This window comes from Aspergillus novofumigatus (genome assembly GCF_002847465.1).
Source record: "Aspergillus novofumigatus IBT 16806 chromosome Unknown P174scaffold_8, whole genome shotgun sequence".
Taxonomy (NCBI): domain Eukaryota; kingdom Fungi; phylum Ascomycota; class Eurotiomycetes; order Eurotiales; family Aspergillaceae; genus Aspergillus; species Aspergillus novofumigatus.
This window is the reverse complement of record NW_020194281.1, coordinates 1,651,771-1,674,602: the sequence shown is the minus strand read 5'-3', so window position 1 is coordinate 1,674,602 and position 22,832 is coordinate 1,651,771. Positions and strand designations below refer to the sequence as shown.

The window sequence follows — 22,832 nt, the reverse complement described above, 5'->3', positions numbered from 1 at the left end:
AACTTTTTTGTTTGGCAACAATTATAGTGCGACTTGGGAGACGCGATTTGTCCAGTTGCCATGACCAGTTCAAGCCAAGAAGAAAGGAACAGCCCTCCTAGGGTTGGAGGCCGATGATGGTGAAGCCGTGGGTGGTGCGCATGCCGTGGACGTGCGCTGCTGCTGCAAGGAGATGGGTAGTTGTTGGGTTATCCGTGCCGGACATCTTGCGTGCTTCATACTCGCGATCCTCATAGAAAATCTCTAGACCTTTGAAGCCCGCTTCGGCGGCTTGGTCGATTTTGTAGGATAGGTCGTGCAGCCGGGCGCCTCGGGATGCAACATGTCATCTCATGTTTCGGGCCGTCATCGCCTATTCGTCCGTTACCGATCCAGACCACAATCACGGCCGACCCAACTCTATGCAAATACTTCATTCCGTCAAACGCCGGATCCTGCCGCAATCGGACAAACTGGAGTTAGGCCACATCCAGGCGCTCCTTATTCTTGTTTTACTACATCTTCAGGTCGGGGATATCAAACTCGCCTGGGTCCTGGTTGGTCAGGCCACAAGGTTAGTGACGATGCTGTCGACGGTGTCGAAGTCCCGATTCCTCCATACCGTTCACGCATGTATCCTACTCGACAGTATAACCTCAGCCCTTCTGAACAGATCGCCCTGTTTGCCCTGTTTGTCTCTCGAAGAGCAGCTGGTGTATGGACCCGTGCAGGAAGACGATGTAGAGGAGTGGGATCATTGGACTGCACGGAATGGGTTCACGTCAAAAGGACCATTACGAGCGTTGAGCACGTTTAACGCTGAGAGACAGCTTATGCAGCTCCTAACTCGGGTATTGTACTGTCCAGTTGACCTGGCTCAATTGCACGCCCTCCTGCTCGAGATACAGGAACAACAGGCGATTCTTCTAGCACAGTATTCAGATCCCAGTTCCGACTCTGCTACACCGCCTCTTCTGACGTTGCATCTAACAGCCGGCTTTGTGATTCTCGCACTTGTCCGCCACTGTGGGTCACCTAGTGCCGATATGATCGATCTGACTGCATTCGCACATAATCTACGCTTTTGCGCCGGAGACCTAGAAAAGACTTCCTAATTCAACTCCAGCAGCTGCCACAGGGATCAACTGCTCGCGGTGATCGACAGATATACATATTCGTCGGCTAAGTCTTTCGCCGCGAGTCTCCATATAAGCGATGACCCCGCTTGAATTGAATCAACGCTGCAACCGGGACCATCATCAATAACAGCTGCAATGCCTTCCATCCTTCTCATCAACGGGTCCAACCTCAACCTTCTCGGCACCCGAGAACCACACCTTTACGGCTCCACGACCCTCCCCCAACCCGAAGACAATGCAAAAGCCCTGGCGGCATCCAAAGGTGCGAAACTGGAATCTTTCCAATCCAACTACGAGGGATGAATCATCGACCGCATCCATGAAGCCCGTGGCCACACCGATGCGATCATCGTCAATCCTGGCGCGTTCACGCATACCGGTGTCGCAATTCGAGATGCGCTGTTCGGCGTGTCCATTCCGTTTGTCGAGGTGCATATTACCAATGCGCATGCGAGGGAGGAGTCCCGGCGTCATAGTTATCTCTCTGATAAGGCTGCTGCTTGTATTATCGGGTTGGGGAGTTACGGGTATGAGGCTGCGATTGAGTATGCGGTGAGGGAGATTATCAGTGCCAAGTATGTATATTAGTATAGGCTGGTGTTTGGTATGCCTCCTAGCTTTGTGTTTACGGGATTTGGGGCCTATGGTAGATAGGATCTCCTCAGTCTAGCATCACAAGCAATCGGAATAGAACTGGACGCCATTATGTGTAAAAATAGTGGTCATATTATAAAAAACAATTATAAATATGCCACGCATGCTTATGCTGAATCACATATCCGTGCCGTCGCGCACCCACACTGCTTCCCGGCATGGGTGCGCGACACTGTAACCGAGGTCATTCCAGTGTGGTAATGTAACTACTTGCATGAAGGGAGTGATTCAACAATGTTAACACCCAAAACTTACCTACAGGAATCTGCACTATCTCTAGTAGTGCATCAGGGAGAGACCTGCAGGTGGTTAATAGTATCCTTCATAACTACCGCACAGACTGCAACAGCGTTGATAATTGTGGACGTACTGCATTATGGTGGGCGAGAAGTTAACTATGGAATGATTGCTGGCAGACGCCCGTGTCCTGGTTAATGTGGTGGATGACGAGGGCATAGACGGCCTGGATGCTGCGGCAATCCAAAATCATTCTGACATTGTCAGTCTTTTGTGGGCTCACCAGCATGGGCATTTGTTCCAAGTGTCATATGCAAGCTCCACAGAACTTGTAAACAATTAGCCACCCTAACCTTCTTCGACATAAGCTCGATGTGGCTGTTCTCAGTTATAGATTTGAGGAGATTCTCCCTTTCCACTTTTGATCTTGCCATGTGCATACCAATAACGATATGTCAGAATTTCAAGCGCGACGCTATGGCTGACGGCTTTGAAGCTGAGTTTGCACTTTCCGGCCGAATCGATTCTTGCGCACCCTAAGTGGAGTATGACTACGCAATTCACCCACGACAGTATGTACGTACTTCATTTGAATTAGGAACAACTAGCTTCGGATTACTTCCGCTTACTAGTAGGAATAGTCCAACCGTCACCACTCAAATCTCCAGTCGATATGCAATCCACGTCTGTTGCCTCAGTGCTGGGTCTCCACCAGCCCCAAGCTTAATTGAATCCACATTGCTACTGATTTATTCCTTCACAGCTTTGCTGTACAAGCTCAGCCCAACTATTTCTCTCTAACAAGTCACGGACGTCACGGGATAGTTAGTCGGATCGCCCGACAATCGGAGGTGACCATGCCAGGTCCCGCCATGGTGCATAGTGCAGCAGCCCCGTACTGCCCCCTTAGTGTGCAGGGAATTTGCGCACTTCTCTGTGGCAGATAGAAGCATCTTCTTCTCGGCCGTAGTTTCGCAGTTGCTGCCAGTGGTGGTGGCTTTGTAGGCGTAGCCCTCGGTGTGGGTGCCGTCGGAGTCGGTGCCGTAGGCGAGGGCGCACGAATTGGCGTCAGACTTCGCCTTTATGATACTGGCTATAAATTCGTAGATGGTGACGGCGGAACCGGCGGTCATGATGACCTGGGAGGCGACGCTGGCGATCTGGGCGACTGCGACCTTAGTGGTGATGCCGGTGCGCGCAGCCAGGACGTTGGTGGTATTGTACAGGTGCACGTAATCAGCGCCCACGACGTCAAACGAGATGGTCAGGTTCGTCTCTTCACCGTCCAAGGACTCAATAATGGGGGACTCGTAGGTCACAGTGCTATCAGTATTGCCTGCAAGACCCGAGCCCACAAGGCCAAGTGCGAGCAGACCAGAAAGTACCGTGCGAGGGACGACCATTCTCCTGTTGTAAATCGGATATAGAGCGCGTAGAGGTCTCCAAGGATAAAACAATAGAACATCCACTGCATGCTGCTGCAGAATGGCTTATGGAAAGAAAAGGAGGGCTCGAGGGATAAGAAAAGAAACCTACTCAGTGACGTTCAGAACACTGTATTTATACTCCATCCTGCACTTCACTGGTGAAAGCAATTTTTGGAGTTTCCTTTTCCTCCGCCGGCCATACTCCGTGCCTTTGTTATCTAGTGGGTTATAGGAGAAGTAGAAATCGATGCAGGCAGCTCTTCTTTTATGCGAAACTGTGCATGGAACATTGCTAGCTTATGTGACATGGAGAACCGGAGACGCTATCTACGAGTAAGTAATTAAAAGGAACCAGTAAAATCTCAAAGAATGTAATGCCCCATCGGGACCTTCGGAGTGCTGAATGTAACAGAGGCTGGTGATTTTCCGCCTGATCAAGCATGGATTATCCAGGATTCTTTCCTAGGTTGGGCGTGTTCATATTACACCGTGCTGACTCAGATCAGACAATAAGCTTTTCAGAGCTATTACAGATCGTCACATAGTTGAGAGCCCAACCATATCACTGCAACAGACTCTCGATTGGTTAGATTGCTATCGGCTTAACAAGTTCTGAGTCCTCTTGACCGAGACAGTGAAGCCGCCCAGTGTCAATCCTTACCGGACGGACAAGGCCTTCGCTATCCACGATCAATTAGAGCATGCAAACGGAACCCAACACTTCACTAATCTTCTTGGTAATCCTTGTCAAACTATTAAAAGCTTAGAACCGGAGCAGTCTGATTACACTCTGAAAAGCACACTAGTCGCAAAAGTATACAACCCTCTCCACTTCAACGACGACAAAGGGTACCTCAACCCATTCCTTTGCATGGACAAATACTACACTTATAAGGCTAATGCATATATGGCCCTCAGTGAATTTCAAGGTCAACGGATCCTAAGATACTATGGGCCCTACTCCTTAAATTTATCTATTAATTCAGTCCACACACAGACAGTTCAAATAATTTTGGTTGAGCATATACAAGAAATCATTATAGCAGATTCTAAGCCAAGAAATTTCTCCCATTCAGCTCACCAAAGTATTCTAAAGTCAATTATAAACATCAAAAGCTGGATCTATAAAAAGGATATTTTGCTCACCAACCTTAGGCCATAAAACATTATCATAAGTTTGCCAGATAGCACCCAGCCTTATGTTATATTTATTAATTTTACATATGCTCTTTTCAACCACAGGCGGAGATAATCCTATTCCATTTAAATTAAATAATTTTCTGGGAGAGTACATTCCACCCCTTGTTCAGTAGAATAAAAGCAAGAACAGAGACTATGCATTTTAAGAATGGATTAATTAGGACTAGGATAACTAGCTTAATACTAAGTTTACCCATACTGCTGCAAGCATTACCCCAGAGAAGCAAGAATAATGGTCTAATAATTAATTTATATCATGCTCATACCTTGGGAAGCTACAAAGTCAAGACAACCTAGGCAATGTTGTCCCAGTCCAGGGAACAGAGGAATCAAGCATTACTGGGCTATAGGAGATGCATCTCATACAGGCTGAGGAAATCATTTCCGCCAGACTGGTCACAAAAAATAACATGGCTTTTAGTGGTTGAACAGAACCTGGCTGTGCAGTTTCCAGAATATGCTTGCCATAAATGGCAATGGGAAAGTTACTTCATGGGAGGAATTCCTCATAGGGAAAACAAAGGATGGCCCCCAATCTAGCTCCATTGTTCCTGGAGTTCATCCGTGATATGATTTTGAGCAATGAACTTACCTGCTCCCAGATTACCAACGCGGCTGGCTGTCATCCAAGTACTATTACTAGGCATTTCATGAACATGAACCTGGTTGGAGATGTGAAGGCAGCCCTGAATAAGGGTGGACGACCCTGGAGAATTATGCTAATTATGGTTAGAGCCCTCTGTGATCATCTCCTAGTGAAGAGATGGCTACTGTTTACAAACACATCCATATGGATGCATGAGAGTTGAGGCTACCTGCCACGGAATCAGGCCTCGAAGCCTCGGAATAACCATATTCCTGAAGCATGCTTGTCTGTGAAATTGCTATTCATAGAACACCCGCCAAGCCTTACTATGAGAATGGCATAAGGAACATAGTGGGGTTACTCACGCGACAGCATTTTATTCTGCCTGTATAATTGTATACACACACCAGGCAAATGACTTATGATATGATAGTAAGCAGTGGTCTTACTGCCTCGCAAATGGCAGAAGCTGCCGGTTGTCACAAACGTCAAAAGACATCGGTCGAATGTGCAATTGTTCAGCAGCGTGACAGTACCTCCAAATAAAGGTGGAAGACCACGGAGGCTTATCTGTTGCGCTGAAATGCTGGCTATCAATGGCCTTAAGTCAACCCACCATTCTGTGCAAATTTGACATTCCTCCCTTCGGACAATGAAGTTCCTCTCCTGAAAGCGCATTCGAGGATAAGAGTGAGAGCGACCATGTGGTGAAAACATAATTCGTTCCAGAAATCCATGGTTCGTGATTCCTAGAGACGGCCTCTCTTTAAAATAGACTGGGCGCTATGACCTCGATGGCGGACGATGGTGTTGTGAAAGAAGTTTATCATACAACCAGAGACGAAGACAAATTTGACGTCGACGGATATATGACGCATGTGGGTCAAAATCCGACGCAAGCCTGGGAGAGATCGCATCTGGAAGGCTCTCTTGTTCTGGTTCCCAGATCCGTTGGTAGTAGTATCCTTGGTAAAAGAAGTTCGAAAACCGTGAAGCTTCAAGCTGAGACGATATCGCATGGACCGCGCCAGGCCCTATGCAACCGAACCCACCCAACCCACCAGACTACGGAATTATATATTATTGGATGTATAGCCAAGTCTTCTGTGGAGAAAGCGGCTCCAAGGCTCTGATAGAAGTGAAATATGCGCCGATTTTCGTCCTTTTTTGTGGCATAATCGCGGCACCTTGGAAGAAGCAGGAAGAATATTTGTGGGGCTCGACTATGAGCGCAGTCTTGTCACATTTCGACTTAGGATGGGAGCGCCCTCATGGCCACGACTTATTGCGGAGGGCCAGACTTTTCGTGTGCCACTTCGACCTGACCGAGGGACGACGCGGAGGTACAGCTTCATGCGAAGCCAGAGCGCTCCAATCAAATACCGCCAATATACAAATAGCACCCTGCTTCTGATAAGCAATTTGTCCGAAATTCCCCTCTTTCCTATTTTCAAGCGCCGTAACGTGATTGGACGGTCTCTGGACTTTTCGCACCTGTGGGAGGATCATGTCAAAGGACTGGTCTGGAGAGCGTAAACCAAATAGATCTACATTTGCATGGATGATAGCTCAGCTCAGTTAAGATATTAGTCTAAGTAAAAATTCCTTACATTGCCACTGCTTGGACTCTAAATGTCACCAAAGGGGTTATAGCTGAGTGTTGTAAAACAGGCACAGATTGTGCACCTTACAAGCTAACCCCATTCATTCATGTTTCTGATCAACGTTATAGCAAACAGCCAGGGGACTACTGTCGCGAAGCAAGGTGGTGAAAGGTAGCGCCATTCATAAGAATTATTGGAGGAGAGATGAGTCAGCTCACTGAATACCAACTTTTCCTTACTAATGGCAAATAGATTAACCCATACTTCATGCTGCCTATAGTCTGACCACAAGAGAATCACTTGGGATACATCAGTATCAATAATAGGCTTTCAAAACTGCTTTAATAGGTATAAAGTAATGCCTTGATCCGTTTCTACTTTCCTATGGAAAGCAGGTAGCTGACATGCCTCATTACCTTTATACGCCAACCTTACAATTTCATAGGAGTCAATCTTCACAGAATTTCATCCCTATATATGAAGTGAGAGCTTATTCATAACCTAAAAAGCTCTTTGGATTATACCCACCATATAGCAGAGATATATGTATGCTGTAATGTTGGAGCAACTGCCATGTAACTCTTAAATCAAAGGGCTTCTGCCTAGGAACTTAATTAAGGACTTAATATCAAACTTAAGAGCATTGTACCTATTTAGCTGGCACTGTATATTTAACTTCATGTGATCAGTTTATTAGACTACATTTAGTGGTTATCATTCCTTATAATGAACAAGTCACCTTGTAGGAAGGTTCTAGGGGAATAGAGCATTAGAAAAGCTCCTAGCATTTTCTATTGCATCATCTTCTCTGTTTGTTTGTCTGGTTATCAATTCCAGATAGGAGTTATGTGTTTATATAGTCCTTCTGTCCTGCCCAGCCATGTGTTATAATAGGCCATATTTCCATGCAAGTGCTATAAGTATGGCGTGTCATCAATAAGCCTAGGCAACCCTATTCTGAATCTTGGAATAAGCACGGTCGCTGCGCGCTCTATGGCTGATTATTGCCCCCTTTTAACTTCCTTGTGTGGCCAGCTTTTCGCCTGCAAGCACTTCTGAAGTTAGTGAGACTGGTAAAGTTTGTTAGATACCTTTCATTTAATATTGCTAAGATTACTTCAATGGCGGCAAATACTTAAGTAGAAAACATTGCCTGGTTGTATGCCAGTGGCCTATTTTTATTTCTAAATTCTGCCAATGGTATTAATCATGTCCATACAGCTAATGAGCTGATCAAATCTTAGCAGCAACTCCGCATATTTGGATCATTCCCCTGCATCTATCTTGGGCGGGCAGCCATATGGTCACTCTATGGCATGCTTCTTGCCTGGGCTGGGAGAATGCCCAGAATCTATCACATGACAGCTTGATTCTACCCTACTCCATCACCTCTTCATTTTAAGCCTTAGTTATATACTTCATGCCTCCTGTTGCACTTCATGCCATATAATGGATATTAAAAGCTAATGTATGAGAGACTTACCCTCTCACGCAGATATATATGTGCCAGAGCCCAGACTGTACAAATCTCAAGGGCCTAAATACAAAGAAGTATTCTCCATGAAATGAAATCTCAGTATAGGCCCAAGCCAGCAAGTATTCACTGAACAATATGCTCGCGGATAGTTCTATAGGCCTGTTACAGGTCCCCACTATAACAGGCAATAAGAACCATTCACCAGCACGCATATACCTTGGTGGCAGTATTACAAGTTCAACACCTAGATCATTCAAGCAGTATTTCACTCCCCAATTCACAGTCCCATACCTAGATTAATATTAATGTTGTAGCTGGGCAACATTAATGACTAACTCACTAGTACATCATTATCTGAAGTTTATGTAGGAGAGACCAGCAAGCAGAACATGACATACTCAGCCAGTAGCTATAAAGAGCATTATAACAGGAATCTATTATTCCTTCTCCATAATTTAAAGAAATACAGAGATAATAGGCTCTTTTTAACAGCCTCTGCATTTTATTAAAGTAGACTATTATGGCATCATCCTCTGGGAGGAAGGGGATTCTATATCTCTTAGTGCCAGGGTGCATATAATATAGCCCATAGCTTAGACCTAAGAATAGTTCAGCAATATCCTTATACTTTTGTCAAAATCTATTGGTATGGTTCTGGAAGGTAGACCAGGCACCTGTTCGACCTTGCTAAGCAGGCTTGGGTGATATCAGAGGAAATAGCCTAGTTTAACAAAGAGAGGTTGCACCAGGGCAATTTGGACCAGCATCTTCAGGGGCAGGATTTAGTAGGAGATTTATATCCATCCTGAAAACAGATATGAGCTGTATGGTTGATGGGATGGACAGAGGGGTGGCTGACCAAGTCTAAGTAGCTGGTGGTATCACATACTTTATATCTCATTTCCCCAGCCCACACCAACCATGCCCATAAGTAGCAACCAACCCACAACATCCTTGCAAGGTCCATAAGTACCTCACAGGGACCTTTTCACTATTGCGCCATAGCCTCACAAGAGCGGTGCCATAAATTCAATAATTGGACAGGCTATTATCTACTGTGATAGGCTATAACCTGCCCCACTGTATCTCTGGTCATGGCAATTTGCATGTATAGTCACTAAAACTAGTTAAATCCCCTGTAGGATCTATGCTAGACTTAATTTAAACAACATCGACCAGACATTCAAAATCTTGGTTTTTGAACAATTTCAGATGCTAATTACCCCAGCTCATGCTGCCCATCCTAAACATCACGCTCCGCTGCCATATATCACCATCTTCTATACTCTGTGCTCCTAGCTAACAACCAAAGTGATGACATAAATGGTGACTTAGATTAGATTACTCTCTTTTAGTCTTTCTAGATTGCTCAAGCTGGAAAAGTCTCAGATGGTCTTGTTAGATTTTTTAGAAAGGCCTAGTGGATTTATTCCTTCGCCTACTGCACTCTAAGAGAGGCCTTTAAAGCGACATCTAATTCAGCATCTTCACCACAGATTAGGGACGTTACTTTTAGCCTTGAGCCTATTGCAGACTTCTTGCTAGAAGAAGACTGTCTAAGTCCATGCAGGCTTTCCGCAAGCAGGCTCCAGATCTTTCCTTATATGGGCTAGAAACAGAAGATATTTAACCCAGTATAACCTATACAATGGGATGACTTCATACAGTACTACTAAATAGTGGTAAAGTTTAGCAGTTACTGAAAGTTGGAGAGATCTAGGTAGGTTAGCGGTCACTTTAAGGAACCAGCATAGGTCTCTCCAGAGCCTGTTTGGCAGATAATATACACCCATTGCATGCATTCTCTTCTCTACTAGCAGTTAATCCCTAGTAATTAGGGTCATGTAAATTTGCAGCACCTCCTCAAGGACATCTAGTAACTCTAACCACACTCAGAAAGGCAAGGCCAACATAAAGTTTCCACTCAATTGCCCAATATGCGAGAGAGCAGAGCCGAGACTTTTAAAGAGATCTATAGTCTTCTTCCCAGCAAGCGCACCCATTCTCAGCACCTTACTGTCCCCCATAGCTTGCGGGCCTCTCAGATTCATTGCAATCTCAAGATATAGGACTATGCCATGATATGCATCATAGAAGATATCTTAAAGCATGCCGTAATCAATAATATCACGCGAAGCAACCACAGCCGAAAACCTCATCAAGACAGGTACAGTGGTCTCTAGACCTTATTACTATTAATACCACTCCCAGGACTCTGCCCCACTATAAAAATATAATAGAAGGCAGCTGATTGCCTGAAGATCATTGCAAACCATGGGAGCTGGTACAACTTCAGTCCCAAGATCAACCAGGATGACCTGCTGCTTTTGCCATTCTGCACAACCAAACACAAATAATAGGGGGTTTAGATTGCCATGGATGATATTCCTAGAGTAGATGAACTCCACCCAGGACAATAATTAGTCTGCTAAAATAAGAAGGCTCTGCAGGCTGAAATAACAACTAGATTAGCAGAAAACCTCATCCAGCGTCGGTCCATACATGTCTGTAACCATGATATCCTTCCCATCAATGATTTCAAACTAATGCAGTAATGGCATACTAATTCCTCCAGCTGCAGCTTACAGTGTGTGAGCTTCTCTCACTAATAGAAAGAGCCATTCAGTTTTAAGAAAGGCTTCTTCAAGAGTAACTTAATGTTGCGCTAACCTGTGTTAGTTATCTTCCTTAATGTCATAGCCTTAAGCTTACCACAGCCTAGTTCCCCTGGCACCTCCAGCTACTTTAACACCTGAAAAGGGCCAATAGACATGCTCCTAAAGCCCATCATAGTCTGAGGCTTGCTCTCCAGATCTTCTGTAAGAATTAAATATTATATTTATCCACAAAAAAGCTCTCTATATTTACTTAAGTAACACATAGGCGCCATAAATTTAAGCAAGGTATCTGTGGCCCTTCTGAGATATATAGGAGGAAGGTGGCAGTACCTTGAATCACCTGCAGCAGCTCTTGGAGGAATTGTGGCCCTAGGTTTACACAGCCTTTCAGTCTATACTTTCAATAAAGGCACTCTATTCACTGTATAACACCCTCTATGGTTTTGCTCCTGTAGAGACGCATGACTTAGGCTACTATTAAACTTCAAAACATCTAACTCAGAGATTATAAGTCTTAAAGCCCACAACTTCTGCAGTTGTAGCTAAAAGGCTGATGTGAATGGACTGCAAACTTGCATTATAAATTAAACCAAAAGTAGCTAAAATATACAAAATCAAACTTTACAGCACACACATCCTTTTACCTTGTCAACCTGATACATTCTATTGCACTCTTCTGCTATATCCACTACAACAGAGTCAATTAGGCAGAACACTTAGCTAAGAAGAGAAGTGAGTTAGAATGGGCATTAAAGGGAGTTGCAGTGCAGGCAGCACTGGGATGGTGAGTTAATGCTGCACTACTATAGGCTCTTAGCTGTTCTAGATATTCTGCCATTTCCCTTGTTTCTTCTCAAAATCCATTGGTTTCCACTGATCAGTCTGTGGCCAGTGCTCAGCCTATTATTTTAAAGTTAAAATAGGGTCTAGTTCTGTAAGCGCGCCATTTGACTTACCACCTCATTAAATAGTAGAACCCAGTCCTCATCAGGGTGGGTGTTGTATATCATATAATGAGTAGAGCCGTCCCTGCTTTTAGTCTTACTAGAAACCACAATATATATGCAATATTCTCAGCCGACATCCAGTCTATCTAGGTAGAGGTTATTTAGTTGCTTAAGACATGCCCACTTGCCGCGGCAAAATCTTTCTCTATCAGCCTTGGCCTGCTTCTTGGGGTCTAAGAAGTAACCTTATACCTAACACTTTTCTCTCCAGGATGTTGAATGGCGGTGTGGCAACATGTTACTGGGATAGAGCAGGAAAATAGTCTTTTGCTCCAGAAGGGAGTATATTAGCCTAGCAGGGCTTCTTATAGAGATTTAGTAATGCTGAAGGCCAGAGGCCACAGTTTCACAGCGCCTCTTTCTATCTTAACATTCTATTTTTACCATGGCGTAACAATCATAACTTTCAGAAGAGGCGTTTACCACTCTGTTTCAAGTGTCTAGCGCCAGCTCGTGGCCTGTTTCACATATAATCACATGAAGCGCAGATAAATGATCAAAGATTATGCTCTTTAATGATATTTGCCTTGAGCTCATTTACCTCCAGAATCAGTGAGTAAAATAACTTTCAGCCCCGCGCTACAAGATACATTGAGGAAGAAATAGGTAATCCAGATAGTTAAAATTACAGATGAAATAAGCAAAAGCAAAAAGGTAGAAGGGCAGGGACATCATGCAGCTCCCATATTGTTTCCCACCAACACAACAGCAGGCATCCATGTCTTACTCACGTCGTAGTATTCTGCGTCCTCATTCCCAAAAGCCAAAACAGCTGGTTGTATGGCGCAAGAACCATTTTCCTATCAAGTCTGTAATCATCATCATCAAGATGATGCAGTTAGTGCACACTCATCATTAGGCTATTAACATCAAACACCTGTAAATCCTGCTGGCCATAACACCTAATATATGCTCTTTGTGCCCATAGAAGTAGCGCAATCTCCCCAGACTAATAATATAGATCTCTTAATTCTATGTTTCACCACATCACATCTGTTAGACTGTTTCTGCACCTTGGTGAAAAAGAGCCTGGGAAGTACACTTAGAAAATTGTCCATGAAGCCATCGCTGAGCTCCTGTAATCTCTTAGAGAAAGAGAATCCAGTACTTAAATTTGTTCCTCTGTATAGAAATTATAGTGTATCAGAGCCATATATGCGCTTCTGCCTTGTTAACTAAGTTCTGTTAAACCTGCTTCTTCCAGGATTTGCTGTCTAAAGGCTTATTCTGCATCAGAGTCTCATATATACTCGCCATGTTAGGACTGCCTGGTTCTGTCATGTTATTGTTTCTTGTGTTAATGAAGATGAAGGGATCAGTGAAAACTCCCTGAAAGATCATTTTCGCTAGAGCTGCCCGGACAAGAACACTGGAGAGTTTCATTTCATGTAGTGGAATTTGCTTAATCAGTGAATACCAATCACTTTGAACACAGTATCCCTCTAGCTACTTAATGACCATGTTCTTCTCTGCAGCCGGAACCTTTTCTATTTTGCTCTCATCAGCCAGACTATATTCTCTTAACCATGAGCGCATTGTAGTCTGCAGCTTAGTGAGTTCAAATTATATTATGTGGTCTTATTTTAGGAACCACTTTGGATGTAAAGAGCCAATGACTCTTTCGCGTTGCTGGAGAATGATGGACTGAAGCCTTTTACACTCACTTACTAACTTGCTGCAGTGGTCTTCCAGTTCGGACTTCTCGCGTTCCATTTACTTGATGTACTCATGCAGTTGCTTAGTTTTCTCAACGCGTGCAGATCCCAGAGGCTGCTGGTTTAGGATGGTCTCATCGCTGCAGAATAGGTGCGGAAATGGCCCAGAGTTTGTTTCCGGTCGAAGTAACAATGCCATATGGCTTGCCGAACGTGAAAGTGGGTTGCCCAAAGGTAAAGGGGCTAGACTTGTTTTCTGCGTGAATGCTCGGTCCCATATTTGGGACGGTTCAGGTTTTGCTTATGATGATCTAGCATTGAGGGAAGCATCCGTCAACGTGAGAGCCTGAACATGAAATAGTCGCCTATGGCCACAATTTTGTGACCACGGGCCACTTAACCACTGTTTTGCAGCTTGATCCCCTTTCTTAAGAGAAAAAAAAAACCAGATTACAGTTTTGTTGGATAGAAATACAATAATCAGGACCAAACAGTTCGTTTGTCAGCCCTCCATTAGCAATAAGTTCACCCTATTCATCTGTGCTTAGTTTCACGCCAAGCCTCCCTTTAACAAGCAAACAGATAGTCACGGTCTTGCAGCAAAGCCAAGTAGGTTTCTATGGAATCCAGCCATTCTATTCGCTGCAATATGCGCGAATCGGTTAAAATTTTGGTTTGCTTCTTATATGCCACAAGCCTGGCTAATTTGACAACCAATTGCCGCAAATATCCAACTGAAGACATATTTGAACCACAGATTGAACTGGTAGGCCTAGGAGTATATCCCGAGCCATAGCTACCAAAAGCTCTCTGCTCAATTCTAACTCACTCCCTGCTTTAAGTTCATCTTCTCTTTCCTGCCCCACAACTGAAGCCACTCCTCGACGCCAATGGTTGACTTCTGCAACTCAGCCGCACAAAGAGCACGGATTTTGCTGCATTGGATGACTCGCATGGCTCGTCGTATGTTGCGGCTCGTCGGAAGCTCCAGCGCTCGCTCGACATGCTCGCCGCCGGGAACATTCAAGGCCAGAATAATGGGGTAGTTGAGTTCTCGGTTTTGCAGATCCTCCGCTAAGGAGCCCTTGAGGTCTGCGTATTCGAGCGAGTAAACGTTCTTGCAGTCATTTTGCAGTTGAGCGTACCATCTGGCACAATCGTCAGCAAGTTGGACTACAACGTCAGACGGAGGCAAAGGACATACGCAATCTGCGTCAAACGCTCGTCCATGGAGCGGTTCTCCAACACCAGGTGACCAAGTAACCGAAACAGAGCGCCTGTCTTAAGGGACGCCATCTGACGATAGGCATCTTTCCTCTCGTGGTGACCGACGGGGAATCCACTCAGCCCATCCCTGCGCCAGACCAGGGAAAGGTCCTGGCCCTCCAGGATCTGTTCCAGATCCTGCATCAGCCACGGAGCGAGATGGGGGAACTCGATGGTTGTTCTCCGGATGATTTGAGTCACCCGGTAGTAAGCGCGGTTCGCTGTTTCTGAAGGGCCGTAAATTCTGTGCGCGGCAACGTGCCCTCTCCGGAGCTCGCTTCCGTCGGATATCTAGATTTTGGTCAGCATGAACCCTTCTTTAACTCAAGATCCGTCGATCTTTTGCAGGTAACAATAATACATCATCTACCAACATAAGGCACAGATGGATTGCATCCATAATCTCATTGACAATCGCATATTTGGCTGGGTCATCCTTCCGGAGGGCTGGTGAGAGTCTTTCGATAAACGGGACCAGTGGTGATGGCCATAGATCTGACGGATATAGCTATATGGACATTCGTATGAGGTGATGGTAGCAGGCTGTTTCTTCCCAGGGAGGTGGTAGTGCTGGGTCGCGCTCCGTCGCTCGGTGACGAGACGGATCGCTACGATCACGACATAGGTAAGCATGCACAGCACCAAGAGCCGGCCGGTCAAACGATCGTGGATAGTTAAGTCCCATGGGATTTGCGAGCCCATTTTGCGACACAAGTCTGGCAAGTACAAGAATAGAGGACGGTTTGTATCTCACCGGAAAGGACTGAACGGGACGACCGCTTCTTAAGGCGGGTAGCGGTAAGGAAAGCAGTCAAGTAATGATGATGATGTTACATTCACCAGAGTCAATTTTGCTTGAGATGACAGCATTTGGACCAAGGTCGACATGTAACATCCGCCAAAGGCCGGGGTTGCATCTATGGCATACGTGCAAACTTTGGAGAATAAATTGACGGTAACGAGCCTTGGGCCCTTCGGTTATTTATATCATCACCGAGTACTTTAAAGTTGGCACTGATCCCGTATTCAAGTTGTCTTTGCAGAACACACCAGTCCGTGCGCCTACAACCATCAAATCGGATATCTGTGGGATTACTGAGCTCGGCAACTGAAAATTGACCACAAAGATGGATGGTTTTGGCGATGCCAATGCACCGCCAAACTACCAGGCTGTTAAGCCAATTGCTGACTTCTTCGTCGTCCTCATGGGAGCCGGCTGGGCGATTAACTACTTTGCGATGGTGCACAAGTCATTTCAAGATCAATCCTACGCAATGGCAATCATGCCCCTGTGCTGCAACATGGCATGGGAAGTGGTCTACGGGCTGATATATCCGTCTCCCAACCCGCTCGAAATGGGTCTCTTCCTGATCGCTGTCGCCATCGACTTCGCAGTCATCTACGCCGCGATTCGGTTTTCCCCAAACGAGTGGACACACGCGCCGCTGGTGAGAGATAACCTCCCTTGGATCTTCCTCTTTGGGATCGTGGGCTTCATCACAGGTCACCTCGCACTCGCAGCCGAGGTCGGTCCTGCTCTTGCCTACACTTACGGTGCGGCTCTCTGCCAGCTGCTGTTGAGTCTTGGGGCCATTTGCCAGCTTCTGTGCCGCTGCAGTACTCGTGGGGCTTCCTTCACTCTATGGTAAGTGCTGCTTCTTTCGGTAGATTCGGCGAACTACGCAACTAAGAATTACAGGTTGTCTCGATTCCTTGGAACCGTTAGCGCCACAATTTTCATAGTCTTGCGGTGGTGGTATTGGCCCGAGTCCTTTGACTGGTTAAATAGTCCGCTCTTGCTGTGGAGCTTTGGAGCCTGGCTCCTACTAGATCCGCTGTACATCGTATGCTACTGGCATGTGAAACAGTATGAACAGCGTCTGGGCGCGAAATACTTGGAGAAGGGTAAGTGATCCATTGAATGGGGCGGAGTGGCAAAAAGGGAGTGGATTTATTAGCTAGGTTCAATGATGGTCGGGGTCGAGTATGTAGCATTACAATTTGAGACTTTGGGAATGGCTGCAGTATGGATAATATCCCCGCGAACTCAAATTAAGCTTTACCGATATAAACTCACCTTGACCCGCAAAATCAAGTTATCGAAACCCTGGTAAGTTCTTGATGCCTCTCACTCCTGGGAGTAGCGTTGCATCTTATGACGAGCTCATTCGGGTCATTAACCAGCCAATAAGCGTCCTCGAAAAGCTGTCCACCAGTTGGTGATATTCTATATCACATGGGATTGTCATACAACGGCGGCAGATGTAAGAAAAGCAAAACGCAATCATGGAAAGTTGCAGATTTACTGTCATCATTGTTGGTGGCTCGATTGCTGGGCTCACACTAGCACACTGTCTAGAGCGTGCGGGAATCGACCATATCGTGCTTGAGAAGGGGACTCATGTTGCTCCCCAGGTGGGTGCGTCTATCGGCGTTCTCCCGAACGGAGCCCGCATTCTCGACCAGCTCGACATCTACCGCGAGATCGAGCATCATATAGAGCCGCTGGAAACGGCAACCGTCTGCTATCCAGACGGGTTTAGCTTTAGTTCTTCCTACCCAAAGCTGATATATGAGAGGTAACTGAGCCTGGTCCATGAGAACGACCTGCCCGTACTGATTCTGGCGCATATTGATTATATAGATTTGGATATCCCATCGCCTTCCTGGATCGTCAGAAAGTGCTGGATATCCTCTTTCGGTCATACTCTGGCAGCAAGAGTATACATCTCAAGGCTGAGGTCAAAGGCGTGGAAACGTCCAGTGACGGTGTCATTATAACAACCACTGACGGAGCCAGATACCATGGTCATCTGGTGGTTGGTGCCGACGGCGTCCACAGTACTATCAGGTCAGAGATCTGGAAGACAGCACCCGTCGTGACAGAAGTTGAGAAAAAGAGTGAGTCGGTGGTCTTTCTCCCGACATATGGGTTGACTGAAAACTCGCACCTCAGGCATGACCGTAGAATATAGCTGCATTTTCGGGATCTCCTCTCCCATCCCCGGCCTCCATGCAGGACACCAAGTCAATGCGTTCTTCGACCGTCGCACAATTGTCACCATTCAGGGCAAGGGCGGTCGTATTTACTGGTTTGTCATTCAGAAGCTACAGCGGAAGTACATCTATCCCAATAGTCCTCGTTTCACCAGCAGTGACGCCGCCGCAGCAGCAGAGCGTTTGCGTGACGTCTTGATTTACCGTGATGTTACCTTCGGGGCCCTCTGGGATCGCTGCGAGACCGCATCAATGACCGCACTGGAGGAGAATGTCTTTCGAACCTGGCACCATGGCCGGATGGTGCTCATTGGTGACAGTGCCCACAAGGTATCTACCTCTTTGCTACAACGATATCACGTCGTTAGTTCTGATGGATCCACAGATGACCCCGAACATCGGTCAGGGGGCGAATGTGGCGATCGAGGATGCGGCCGCACTGGCATCGCTTTTAAGCAGTCTCCGCAAATGCGATGTCCCAAGCTATTCAGAGATTGAATCTGTTCTACAGCAGTACCAGCGAGCCCGCTATAATCGAGTGTGCTCGGTTTACAGCATGTCCCGGTTCCTTGTGCGGCTGCAGGCCAGAGATGGCCTCTTGTATACCATGTTCGGCCGCTATTATGCCCCCTATGCTGGAGATCTCCCAGCAGATGTAGCGTCAGAGACAATAGCAAGCGGGGAAATACGTGGGCTTACAATCCTGGGCCCACCAAAAGATCGCTGGAGACAATATCACGCCAGCAGGGGAAACAGGGTAGCGTGGCTAGGCCCTGTCCTTGTCCTTGTACTTAGCCTGTTATTTAGCCGCTACGGTAGATGATTTTATAAAAGGGATACTCTAAAGAGATATAGAAGTCGATACATATCGAGGCTTCCGATTGGAAGAACTGGGCGTCTTGCTAGACAAGTCTACTTTGAACGTAAAATTAGTGTCGTTTCGGTCCACAGCAGTGGTAGGCGTTCTTGAGACTTGACGCACAGATACTCATGATCTGAAAACAGCAAAGCTTTGCATCTACGTTACAATAGCTAGGAGGAATCCGGAGCCCACGATTGCCTGATGACGCCTCGTAGCGGGCCTGGCGGCTTCTTGATGTTACTCAAAAAAGCTTAATTTGAGCAAGAGTGAGTGTACCCAATTAAGTATAAATCTAGTGGTCACAAAACCTTTCCAACCATGATTTTGCAAATATTCAGATGCGATTATTCCGGACTCCTTGTCGGACCTTGACACGAGCGGATGCATATAGACTATATCCCAAAGCCCCGTCAGTACATCTATCGCAAGCGTTGTGCCTGACTGAAAAGTCTGAAAAGAACATAGAGTATCATGGAGAAGATAATCTGTGTGAGCACGGTCCAAGAAAATCGAAGCCTCCCAGCTTTTTCAATGCCAGAAGGATCCAGGACTCCGCCTGAGGAAAAAGTATGTTTCCTGCGCAATGTCTCCCTCCGTAAAAAGTATACTGATACCGGTCAGATCCTTCGAGGGCCACTAGACTATCTGCTTTCAGTCTCCGGCAAACAAATCCGCACTGAGTTGATCCTGGCCTTTAATGAGTGGCTGAGGATCCCGGATGAGAAAGTGAAGATCATCAGTGATGTGGTTGAGCTTTTGCATACAGCATCTCTACTGTACAGTTGAACACCCCTTTTTTACTTGGAAATGTGCCCCTTTTGACGACGGCATAGGATCGACGATATCCAAGATGCGTCAAAGCTCCGGCGCGGATTACCCGTCGCACATGCCATCTTCGGCGTCCCCCAGACAATTAATTCCGCCAATTATGCCTATTACCTGGCGCAGGAGAGGATGCAGGATTTGATGGATCCACAGGCTTTCCGCATATTTACTGAAGAGCTGCTGAATCTCCATCGCGGCCAGGGGATGGAGCTATACTACAGAGATCTCCTGGTGTGTCCTACGGAGGAAGAATATATCAAGATCGTCTCTAACAAGACTGGGGGCCTATTGCGCTTGGCATGGGGACTCATGCAGACGCAGAGCCATGTGGTAGTGTAAGTTCCGTCCATCCATCCTAGTAAGCAAATGTGATACTGGCTGATGAGCAGTAGAGACTGTTCTTCTCTTGTGGAAAAGTTGGGGATCATCTATCAGATCCGCGACGACTACCTCAACCTGCAGAGCGGGCTGTACATGCAAAAGAAGGGCTTCGGAGAGGATCTTAGCGAGGGAAAGTTTTCGTTGCCTGTCATCCACTGCATCACTTCTTCTGCAGATAACAACCTGCTTTTGAGTATTTTAAAACAGCGAGTGAATGATGAGAGCATCAAGGCCTACGCTATTCGTTACATGGAAGCGGCCGGGAGCTTTAAACATTGCCTGAAGAAGCTGGACATGCTGTGGAGTGAGGCCATTGATATCGTCAGTCAGCTAGAGCTCTCCCTGGGTGGATGCCAGCGCTTGCGTTCTATCCTCCACAGACTCAAGGTTGAATCTACTCCAGAGAGTGCTTCTGGCGGGAATTGTTATGCATAAATCTATTGCACCTTATTACTTATCAAAAAGCCCTAGGCGCTGGAGACATTTTTCTGGAGATTGGGGGTATAATGGCGACTCGAATGGATGAGGCTCTTAAACGGGCGTCGACCGCTGATAAAAGATGTTAATGTTTGACCCGGTATTCATTCGCAGCCGTAGAGATAGGGAGGTATGGTGTTGAAATCGCTAAGATACGTAAACTTTCCAAATCACTAGTAAACTATATGGCCAATTGAAAATCAATGAAGGTCCGATTCTTCTAAATAAATGACTATCTATCTCCTATTTATGCCTTTGATAGGGGTCGGATTGGGGCTTCTAAATGATTAAATACTATTAAATATTTGGCCAAGAGTGGTAGTGCTTCACTAATTCATATGCTTCTAAATCAGGCAAGCAGTAATATAATTTAATACACCCCCTAGCTAAACTATTAGGCAAAGCTGCATAGTCCATAGCTGTTAAAGCCATATCTATATCTAAATCAAGTATTCATGTTAAATCAATAGTATTAGATTAGTTAAAGCTTAATCTCTACTTCCTGATTAGTCCATGAGCCTAACCATCCTGTAAAAGTTAATATACTTATTCTTTAGTAATATCTTTATAAGGCCATCTACCAGCATGTAATTGGTTTCAATCTATTTAACTGATATATAGCCTGATTGGACCTCTTACCAAAGCTAGTGCTGGTGTATATCAATATGGCATAGCTTCATGCAAATCATAGGCTCCTCATTGCGTAGTAGCCCTACTATTTAATAATTATTACATAAGATTGATATCTCATGCTCTAGATTAAATCTAATATCCAGGAATAATTACTTCCACTAATAGATATTCTTTATAGCCTCTAAAATAGCAAGTAATTTAGCCTTAGTAGTAGAAGTAGTAACCATTTATTACTTCCCTGTATGCTAATCCACAGTGGTACTAAATAGCTTCGCTAGATATCCTTTGCTGCTGCTATAGTCTAATTAATCTGCATAGGCAGCATTGCTTATAATAATAAAGATATTCCCTATTAAATCACCTCTATATTCCAAAGCATAGTCCTTTGTTAAAGTGAGATATATAATAATATAATTAGCTGTATTAAAATAAGCTAGTCCAGGATTCAAGCGATATCTCACTAGATCTGATGTTATCTTAGTAATATCTAAGTGAGTGATCACTGCAGCATAGAGAATTAATCTAATTTTGGATTGATAGTGGTGTATCTCGTCAATTATTGCCTTCCTATTGTATGGATGTAGATTCTCTGCTACAGGTGTTCAAGGCTTCCTATTAGGCAAATCTAAATAATATCTTGCAATAATCTTATTAATATATGTCTATTAGCTGAGCTATAGCTTCCATTTTATTTAATCCCTGCTAATCTTGATATTCAGGAAGCTCTCTCCCTTACCTAGATTATAGAATTCATATCATTCTTACAGTTTTTAAATTAGATTATTAGCATGCTTCTTGCTTTCAGGATGGTAAAGAAATAGTATGTCATCCATAAACACTAGGATAACAGTCTTATCATCTATATAAAGGCATAAGTCTATATTAATTCCTCATAAACCTATCTCATCAAGGGCTTTTGAAATATCTCTCTACCAGAGGTGTGGTGCCCTGTGTAGGCCATAGAGAGCTTATTTTAACTAGTAAATATAGCTATATTTAGAGAATCCTTCAGCCATGTAGGTATAGACCTCCTTATCTAGTTTGCTATTAACAAAGGTGTTAATAGGGTTGTTATTTTCGCGGGTTGGGCCGGGTTATGCCATCTTTTGAACCCAACCCAGCGGGTTTGGGTTGTAGATTTCTAGGGCCTAAACCCAGCCCATAACCCAGCGGGTTGACTATCTAGAACCCACTGGGTTCTATTCTGCCAAGGATGTTATTGTCTGCCTACTAAATCCAGTTAGTATAGGCTGGGTTGGGCCCGCGTAGAGTTGCATTTGGTGCGGGTTCGGGCGGGTTCAAGCCTAGTTGGCACCAAACCGCTGCGGTTTCGGGTTCAAAATTTAGAACTCGCACCAAACCCGGACCCGATGCGATTCGGTTGCGGTTTTCACCGCAAAACCCGCTGCTAGGCCTAGCTAGGCCTAGCTAGGCCTATACTAACTAACCATGGTTAGATTCGGTTCGGTTTTGGGTTGGTTAAACCGCTAATTTTAACCGTTTTGACCCTTACCATTCCCCCTTCGGGACCCCTCTGACGCCCCTATTGAGCATGCTTATATTAAATTATGATTTTTATATGAAATATATGGTAATTATCATCATATTAATCTAGATCTAAAATATGAATTCAATATCTATAGGTTTGAATGGGTGGTGGTTAAAAAATCATTTTTAAATATGGTTATTGTCAACAGTTGGTCGCATATATATATAAACTACCACTACTTTCATACCAACCTATGACAGAGATGAAATTTTCTTATATCTCAGCAACCACCAGGTATTTTTGAATAATATTTATATCA

General features: G+C 45.1%; 8 protein-coding genes across 8 annotated transcripts; 5 read left to right on the top strand and 3 right to left on the bottom strand.

Annotated features, from left to right (window-relative positions):
* Positions 1-192: 192 nt before the first annotated feature.
* Positions 193-1,094, top strand: P174DRAFT_454519 (fungal specific transcription factor domain-containing protein; the record flags this gene model as incomplete). Its single annotated transcript, XM_024829242.1, has 1 exon — positions 193-1,094. Exon 1 carries the CDS (start codon positions 333-335, stop codon positions 1,092-1,094), a length of 762 nt encoding a protein of 253 aa, XP_024679079.1. The 5' UTR covers positions 193-332.
* Positions 1,095-1,253: 159 nt separating this feature from the next.
* Positions 1,254-1,706, top strand: P174DRAFT_507182 (Dehydroquinase; the record flags this gene model as incomplete). The annotated part of the gene is made up of 2 exons (XM_024831360.1): positions 1,254-1,380; positions 1,444-1,706. The coding sequence occupies 2 exons, from the start codon at positions 1,254-1,256 to the stop codon at positions 1,704-1,706; spliced, it is 390 nt and encodes a 129-aa protein (XP_024679078.1).
* A 1,044-nt stretch (positions 1,707-2,750) lies between these two features.
* Positions 2,751-3,412, bottom strand: P174DRAFT_377238 (uncharacterized protein; the record flags this gene model as incomplete). Its single annotated transcript, XM_024822739.1, has 2 exons — positions 2,751-2,806; positions 2,866-3,412. The coding sequence occupies 2 exons, from the start codon at positions 3,410-3,412 to the stop codon at positions 2,751-2,753; spliced, it is 603 nt and encodes a 200-aa protein (XP_024679077.1).
* A 6,447-nt stretch (positions 3,413-9,859) lies between these two features.
* On the bottom strand, positions 9,860-11,094 carry P174DRAFT_463899 (casein kinase family protein; the record flags this gene model as incomplete). Its single annotated transcript, XM_024830327.1, has 7 exons — positions 9,860-10,111; positions 10,163-10,194; positions 10,228-10,404; positions 10,435-10,488; positions 10,528-10,705; positions 10,784-10,846; positions 11,056-11,094. 7 exons carry the CDS (start codon positions 11,092-11,094, stop codon positions 9,860-9,862), a joined length of 795 nt encoding a protein of 264 aa, XP_024679076.1.
* Positions 11,095-14,260: 3,166 nt separating this feature from the next.
* P174DRAFT_497469 (putative geranylgeranyl diphosphate synthase) lies at positions 14,261-15,482 on the bottom strand (the record flags this gene model as incomplete). The annotated part of the gene is made up of 4 exons (XM_024830900.1): positions 14,261-14,731; positions 14,788-15,140; positions 15,211-15,296; positions 15,320-15,482. 4 exons carry the CDS (start codon positions 15,480-15,482, stop codon positions 14,404-14,406), a joined length of 930 nt encoding a protein of 309 aa, XP_024679075.1. The 3' UTR covers positions 14,261-14,403.
* A 451-nt stretch (positions 15,483-15,933) lies between these two features.
* P174DRAFT_497465 (uncharacterized protein) lies at positions 15,934-16,831 on the top strand. Its single transcript, XM_024830899.1, has 2 exons — positions 15,934-16,494; positions 16,549-16,831. Exons 1-2 carry the CDS (start codon positions 15,977-15,979, stop codon positions 16,760-16,762), a joined length of 732 nt encoding a protein of 243 aa, XP_024679074.1. The 5' UTR covers positions 15,934-15,976; the 3' UTR covers positions 16,763-16,831.
* A 304-nt stretch (positions 16,832-17,135) lies between these two features.
* Positions 17,136-18,669, top strand: P174DRAFT_377278 (FAD-dependent oxidoreductase; the record flags this gene model as incomplete). Its single annotated transcript, XM_024822740.1, has 4 exons — positions 17,136-17,428; positions 17,494-17,750; positions 17,806-18,176; positions 18,232-18,669. 4 exons carry the CDS (start codon positions 17,136-17,138, stop codon positions 18,667-18,669), a joined length of 1,359 nt encoding a protein of 452 aa, XP_024679073.1.
* Positions 18,670-19,051: 382 nt separating this feature from the next.
* On the top strand, positions 19,052-20,345 carry P174DRAFT_413359 (FPP/GGPP synthase family protein; the record flags this gene model as incomplete). The annotated part of the gene is made up of 4 exons (XM_024824346.1): positions 19,052-19,275; positions 19,330-19,484; positions 19,542-19,868; positions 19,926-20,345. Coding segments are annotated over exons 1-4 (996 nt in total), but the record flags the coding sequence as incomplete, so codon positions are not given.
* Positions 20,346-22,832: the final 2,487 nt, after the last annotated feature.

Excerpts from the sequence above, each read along its gene's own strand:
- P174DRAFT_497465 (XM_024830899.1), top strand. The coding sequence starts at position 15,977 with ATGGATGGTTTTGGCGATGCCAATGCACCGCCAAACTACCAGGCTGTT. Across the intron at positions 16,495-16,548 it reads GGGGCTTCCTTCACTCTATG|GTTGTCTCGATTCCTTGGAA; the intron begins GTAAGTGCTGCT and ends TAAGAATTACAG.